Raw genomic sequence first — 7234 nt, 5'->3', positions numbered from 1 at the left:
GGGAAAGGAGACTAGTTGGGGAACATAAAGGGAAAGTTGGGGAGGCAAGAAAGGGACATAGGGAGAAAGAAGCCTGGGAGAGCAAAACTCACAGGCCTGGGCGGTCTTCAGGGCAGCTCTCAGCAGTAGCAGCAGCACTCGCCCCATGGTCCCTCCACACCTCCAGCTGGGCCCCCAGAAGTCCACAGCTCAGCTCTACTCTGTTGTTTTGTCTTCAGGGTCCCAGGGAGTAGGAGATGGGTAGGGAGGCAGCAGGGCAAGCCTAGGAAGACTCTGGATTCCTTGGCGAACTCAGTTGATGGTAGTGGTGATCTCAGAAGTCAAACTCATCCAGGTCCCCAGTGCCTTCCCCGCCTCGAGGGCCCCACACCCGGCGGTAATTGCTCTCCAGATCTTTCTGCCGCTGCTGCTCCTTCTGCGCCTCTTCAGCTCCCTGCACCTAGTGGTGGGGAGTGTGGGGTGAGCTGGAGTGCTGACTGGTGAGCCCAGGGAAGCACTGGGCACTGGAGGATACAGGGACTGGCAGCATGGGGAAGGCAGAGATGAGGCACGCGCACTTCTTACAGGCCCCTTGCTGAGGGCCCGAACACCCAACTGCCAGAATCATCAGCCTCTCTTACAGGTGAGAAAACTGAAGCTCAGAAAGTGGTGAGGCTGGGATGTACCTGTGTGACTAAACCATGCTCTCAACACCACAGTGCACTAGAGGAGGGGGCAGGCTGGAGGTCCAGGACTTGGGGGTAGGATGCCTCTCACCAAGATATTGAAGAAAATCTCCTTGAGGTTTTTCGTGTCCTCATCAGTCAGCCAACGTGTGTCCTCCTCAGTCCCTTCAGCCCCTGGTCGGACAATTTTAATCTCAATTTTCCCTAGAAAGGAGTGGGATAGGCAGTGAGAAGAGAGGAAGTGGGAGGGGCTTCACTGCAGGTCCTCTGCCCCCCAGGTCCCCAGCAGAGGTTTCCAGTCCATCTTGACCCAGCCCCTCCGCTTCAGGCAGCAAGCCCTTCCAATAGCTCTTAATCCGGCCCCACCCTCCAGGGCCCACCTTCGGCTGTGAGTCCCTCCCTCTCCAGCAGCTCTTTCACCAGCCCCTCGATTTGTTTCAGCTGTGGGTTTTCCCGTTTCATCTCGAGGACTGTCAGATCCTGATTGGGGCCTCCGTGATGGAGCTTGGTGACCCGGACCCGGACTCTGTGCTCAGGATCCTCCTCTTAGAGGGGGAGACACACAAGGAGACACAAAGCAGAGCAGTGTGACTCCAGGGTTAGGGGCTGTCGTGGTCAGCTCTCTCTAAGCCATCAATTGGTTCTGGCAGTTATTCCATCTCAAGCATGTAGAGTCAGGGCCCAAGATAAATTAGCCCCCCTCACCCCATTCTAGCCTATAGAGCTCCCTCGCCAACTGCATTCTCCTTTCTTCCCTCTGGACCCATTAATTCTGCCTAAAACCTACAGGAAAACAACTGTTTTCTGAAGCAAAAATCAGGCCACTTGGGCCCACGAAGTTTTAAGAAACGGGTTGGAAAACTGTGGTTTGGCATTCTCCATGTTGGTACTCAAAAGACACATCAGCGTTTACAGAGAAAGATGGAAGGTTTGAAGCTCGAATATTCCATTTGGAATGTCTGATCTCCACACCCATAGGACCCCACGGAATGGACACAAAGGGGTGCAAGAAGAAGGGATAACTTCAAGTCTGTCCAGGCAATTGGCTTATGAGCAGCTGGCTTCATGATGACAGCCTTCCAACTGGGGCCTCTCCTGGTGCAAAGTCCTAATTTTGAAAAGCTGCATCCCGCACAGATGTGTAGTCTTCAGCGCCCAGGCTCACAGTCACTCAGTTAATATCTACTGATCACCCACTATGTGCTGGGCAAAGTGCTAAGCACTGGGTGTATGGTAGCCAGTCAGACATGTTCTAGAAGCTACTTCTCAAAGGGTGAATGGGAGGTAAGCAGGCAAAAGGATGGAGGTAGTGGGAAGAAGGCAAGAGTGAGAACAGTGTTCCCGAACGAGGGAAGAGAACGAGTGTTCTCAGAATGGAAAGAACATGACGCCCTTTGGCACACACCAGCTGAGGGCTTAAGACAAGGGACTTGGCTTCTCAGCTGACAGCTCTCACCTGCTGGTCGGGGGGCAGGGGGAGGCTTTCTGGGGACAACCCTCCTCCTGTGCTTCTTCACCAGCTCTGGACTCTGCTTTTCCTCCAGCCTTTTGATGAGTTTGTTGAGAGTGGATGTCAGAGCCAGCATAGCACGATCACGCTCCGACTCCTTCTTCAGCCCATCTGGGTCCAGCTCCTTCTCAGTCTGGAATGCCCAAGAGGGGAGTGGAGAGTCAAGGGGCTGAGCAGTGAAGGCCAGGGGTCCAGGCTCTACAGAAGAGTCATGTAGAAGTCTCATACCTATCTCTGTCCCCCCATTTTAATTAAACGAACAACTCAGAGGGCCCTGTCCCAGGCCCCATGCTGCACTAGGTGCTGCCCTTTGTTCTTTCAGTCCCTTGGCCTGACCTGCCCACAGGTCAGGAGCAGACAAGGGGGGGAAGCAACAGGAGGAAGAGCCACACTCACCTCCTGGATGATGTTCTCCAGCTCCCGCTCCATGCCAGCCTTCACCTCTGAACGGAGCCGCTCTCGGTCTGATGGGAGCAGCATCCCTTCCAATTCCTTCTCAAATTCTCCCAGTAACTGACGTTCATCCTCATCTTCGTCTTCATCCTCATCGTCCTCCTCTTCTTCCACCTCATTCTGATGTTCTGTGTCACCCTTTTCCTTCACTTCTGCTTCCCTGTGAGGGACTTCTGCAGCATTGTCCGTAGGTTGTTCCTGGCCTGCATTTGGCTTCCCCTGGGTGGACGGGGATTGGGAGAAAGAAGGAGATGGTTGGAGTTTCAGTAAAGACACATGGTGGGGGGGCAAGAGACAAACAGTGGCTGGGGGTGGCAGCAGGGGACTAAAGAAGAGTAAAGGCAGGGAGTCAGTATTATGGGGCCCAGCGCAGGTCTGGGGTGGTTCTTCAAATGCTCCCAAGAGGGAGGCAGATTCCACCCCTCCCTTGAGCAAGGCCCGTACCTTTTGTGTTCCACCTTTCAGCTCCTCAATCAATCGAATCAAGTCTGCAGGACTCCGAATGACTTTGACCTGGACGTTGTTCTGAAAATCTGAGACGAAAGAATAGGAATGGATCTATTGTGTCCTAAATTCTATTTTGACTTCCTAAGGAGAGGAGTTGAGGAGACCAAGGGAGGACATGGTCCCTATCTCCAGGAGCTACCTGTCTGGTCAGAGAGATAGGGACAAACATACCCCTCCAGAGAGTACTGGCCTCTCACAGGAGAGAGAAGGATGCTAACAAACTGCTAAGGCCCCTGCTCTTTCATGCACTGCTGAGGCTCTTCTGGCAATCACTCCAGTTTTTAGGACTCCAGAAAAAGATTCTCGGGACAAGGGTTCCTCTTCCCTGAATCCTGTTCTCCTCATTCCACAAATATAAACATTTTTTGTTGACTCAGTTTCCGACATTCCACTGTGAACTAAAAATTCGTTCTCATTTAATCTCATAATAACCTTCAAAGGTAGGGGTGCTTAACCACATGTTATAGGTGAGGAAATGGAGGTTAAGTGAAATCGTCCAGGATTACGAAGTCAGCAAGTAGTGGAACCAATGTGTCTGCTATCTCCCTAGAAGAGAATTATTGTCTACAAAGGGTACTAACGCCTGTAAAAGTGAATTTGCTACTACTGATTTGGCTGTTCAACCTCCCTCTCAGTGTTTACTTCTACCCCCACCCCTGCCAACCCAAAAGTACATCCCAGCAGCAAAAGAGACCCGAAGGGTTCACCTACCACCAGGAGAACCTGAAGCTGGATCTGCTGGCTCAATATCTGGTTCCTGCTCCTAATAAAGGGAAGAGGGCAGAGTCAAGAATGCAAGCTTGTTTATGCCTACCATACTCTTAAGGCAATGGTTCTGGGTATATCCTTGCATTCCTAGACAGATATAGGCCATCTCATAATGAATGACCTCAGGGGGCCCTCCACCCCACAGCCCAGGTTCAGCCTCATCAGAGAAATGGCGAAGAAGCTGGCTCTCACCTCAACCTGTACCCCCTCCCCTCCTGGGGCCTGGTCCTCTGGCTCATGAATCATCTTCCAGAAATCTGATTCCTTATTGTCATCCTTGGTTGGGATTGCACCTGAGATATAGAGGACAGGGAAGAATCTGAAAGGAGGGGAAAATGGAAGGAAGCAAATACAATGGGGACATTCCCCTCCTCTATTATTGAGGTGGGTACATCCCTTAGTACTTTTTCACCCCATCCCAACAGTTAGTTCAGGACATTAAGATTGGGAAAGGGAAGAAATGGAAACAAGTTTCACAGAAGAGGTGCAGCAAGGCCCTACCTGCTCTCTTTGTGGGTACGTCAGGCTTGGTCTCGCTCCACATTTGAGGGTCTAGGTCTTGTAGTTCCTCTATGATTTTATCTCCATACTGCTTTGAGTCTACTGAAAAACAGCATGCAGACAGAACAGGGACACATTCCTTTGGGCTCTTCAGTATTTTATCTTCTGCTTGTCCCTCCCCATGTCTCCCCTTCTTCTCCTTGATCTTTTAATTACTCACCAGCTTGCCTCTGGATGTAAGCCATGTACTCTTCCGGCTGCAGGGTGGGGTGACAGAGAATGGCCTGGGGAGCAGCACTGGGTGCAGGCCGGAGGAGAGGGTGGGGGCAGAGCCGCGGAGTCCGAATGGTCAGTACATAGGAGCAGGACAAGGGCTCATCCACACGATCGATGTAGTCCCCGGAAATACCAGCACCTTCGTCACAGAGGAACTGCCAGGGCAGAGAGGATAAGTGTGACTACCACCAATAATTACCTTTAGTTATTAGAGCTGACTTTCATTAAGCACTCATTGTGTGTCAGATACTATGCATATATTATATATATGGCACTTTACATATGTTAACTCACTTAATCATCACATATTAGTATTAAGATCTCACCTCTGGGGCTCAAGAAACTTAGGTTTGAGGCAGTTAGAGGACTTGTTAGGTTGACCAGCTGGTAAGTGGTAAAAACAAGAACTGAACTCAGGCAGCTTAACTGTAAGTAACCAGATGATTTCTGTTTCACATTCTTGCTTTATGTAAATATAGTATGTATATATCTATACATATTTGATAAATATACATATATGTTTAATATATATGTTCCTTGTGTACATGTATGTGTATACAATAAAAACTGGAAACAGTTATAAGATCTTTACGTTATTCAGAAAGAGAGTAAAGACATCAATTAATGTTAGCCTTTGATAAATTAAGTATGCATCATTGTAATTTCTAAAGTAATTATTAAAACTAAAAGAGAGGTCCCATTTCTGGAATGGCAGCATGAGGAGCTCTGCAGACCCACTCCTCATAGTGGAATTCCATAAATGATGAAAATCTTTAAAAACATAAATATTTTAAATCTCTGGAATTTTTCCTAAGGATATAGAACAAATTAAGAAATATCTGTTACTAAATCTTGAACAGCAAAAGTTTGTGGCACTTGGGCCATGACCTGCTCCCTTCCTCTATGCCCCTAACCCCACCCCATATCTAAATTAGACAGATGCTCCAGGAGAATGTGGTAAAAAAAAAAGGGGTGGGGGGGTTTCCATTCCTTCTGCATCCAGTCAAGGGATATGGTACTTCACCAGGAGGAGCAGGCTACCAATATTTCTCACCTTTCCCAGCTCTAAGTTGTAGACTAATTCCTGGTGAATGTGGTCAAGAGCTTGAGGACTCGCGTCCTCCATCCAGCCCCACTCAGCACAGAGGCTGTACCTTAGATGCAGCAAGACAGGAATATCAGGGCCCTAATGGCTCTAACCCCAGATCAGTAATAGGGTGGAGGTTTTACAACAGAGATGCAAACTGAGAGGGCCAGAGGCTATCACCCCTGCCCAGTTCCCAGATTATAAAACAGGAGTGTCACTCAGAGAAGTGGGTCACTGTCCCTGACACCAGCTCCAGAGCAGGGGCTTACGTGATTTTGCCCAGGGGAAGAAGCAACCCATAAGAACAGAGAGCTCTTACGCTTCCCCCAAAGCAACTGACTTTATATGAAACAGTATAGGAAAGTTGAAGCCTAAGGGCACTCTCAAAAAAAGAAAATGGAGATTTTGGTGGTAAACAGTTCAGAAAAGGCTGGTAGCTCCATTAAAGCACAAGCTAAACCAGAGGCCAACCAATTTAACAGAGAGGAACAAGGAAAGACACAGCAATTAAGAGCTCTCCTGAGGTCAGAACAAACCTAAAATATTTTTATAAAAAACAAGCCTTGTAAAGGAACCCAAATTTAATTGGATCAGATTATCAAGCAACTTATGCCTCATATGTCAAAAACTATAGAGTAATCAATCAGCCAACAATTAGTGGAGCTTAACAGGTGGGTATGATACCAGTATAGGTAAAGAGCTTAACACATCAGAGAATCAAAGAGAGCCCTGTGGAGCCAAAGATTGTGCCCTCAGGGGAGTAACATGAGAGGCTTTATATTGCAGGGGAAATGGGCTTCACTAAAATAGTCCAAGTCACTAAAGAAATAAACAAGCAAACAAAAACAAGTCTTGTGGTGGAGGGCAGGTATCAGTATCTGGAGCTGCAACAATATATTACCTTAAATGTTCATTTTTCAACAAAAAAATTATGAGGTATGAAATATGCAAAGAAACAGTTAAGCGGGAGCCTTACATAGGAAAAAAGCAGGCAACAGAAAATGCCTATGAGAGGGCACGGATGTTGGAGTTCATAGAAAAACAGTTTAAAGTACTCCTTATAAAGATGTTCAAAGAACTTAGAATTTAAATTATACAAATAATTTAAATCTGTAGTCAGAATTTAAAACTGACCACAATGGAATGATATTAGATATCAGTAACATAAAGAAATTTAGGGAATTCACAAATATGTGGAAATTAAACAATATACTCCCAAGTAACCAGTGGGTCAAAGAAGAAAATCACAAGAAAATTATAAAATACTTTGAGATGAATGAAAACTATGACACAACATATTAAAACTTAAGGGATGCAGCTAAATCAGTACTCAAAGGAAAATTTTACCTGTAAAATGATTAAATATTAAATATTTAATTTAATATTAAAAAAGAAAAAGACCTGAAATCAATAACCTAACCTTCCACCTTAAGAAACTAAAAAAAGAAAAGCAAACTAAACCCAAAA

General features: G+C 47.0%; 1 protein-coding gene across 4 annotated transcripts in view; it reads right to left on the bottom strand.

The window, feature by feature from the left end:
* Nucleotides 1–232: 232 nt before the first annotated feature.
* The window catches only part of OS9 (OS9, endoplasmic reticulum lectin), a 24806-nt gene continuing 17804 nt past the window's right edge, over nucleotides 233–7234 (bottom strand). Inside the window, exons 6-15 of one of the 4 annotated variants that reach the window (XM_011382888.2) lie at nucleotides 4625–4835; nucleotides 4405–4503; nucleotides 4096–4196; nucleotides 3847–3898; nucleotides 3073–3161; nucleotides 2572–2847; nucleotides 2122–2308; nucleotides 1046–1210; nucleotides 757–869; nucleotides 233–439 (exon numbers count right to left, since the gene is read on the bottom strand). In XM_011382888.2, the coding sequence (XP_011381190.1) occupies nucleotides 314–439; nucleotides 757–869; nucleotides 1046–1210; nucleotides 2122–2308; nucleotides 2572–2847; nucleotides 3073–3161; nucleotides 3847–3898; nucleotides 4096–4196; nucleotides 4405–4503; nucleotides 4625–4835 (1419 nt within the window). In that variant the 3' untranslated portion in view covers nucleotides 233–313. Of the gene's footprint in view, nucleotides 440–756; nucleotides 870–1045; nucleotides 1211–2121; nucleotides 2309–2571; nucleotides 2848–3072; nucleotides 3162–3846; nucleotides 3899–4095; nucleotides 4197–4404; nucleotides 4507–4624; nucleotides 4836–7234 lie in introns of all 4 variants that reach the window. The other 3 variants (XM_011382887.2, XM_011382890.2, XM_011382891.2) reach the window with 3 other exon arrangements.

This window comes from Pteropus vampyrus, unplaced genomic scaffold (assembly GCF_000151845.1).
Source record: "Pteropus vampyrus isolate Shadow unplaced genomic scaffold, Pvam_2.0 Scaffold493, whole genome shotgun sequence".
NCBI classification, from domain to species: Eukaryota; Metazoa; Chordata; class Mammalia; order Chiroptera; family Pteropodidae; genus Pteropus; species Pteropus vampyrus.
The sequence above is the reverse complement of the archived record's forward strand: the minus strand, read 5'-3'. Positions and strand labels throughout refer to the sequence as shown.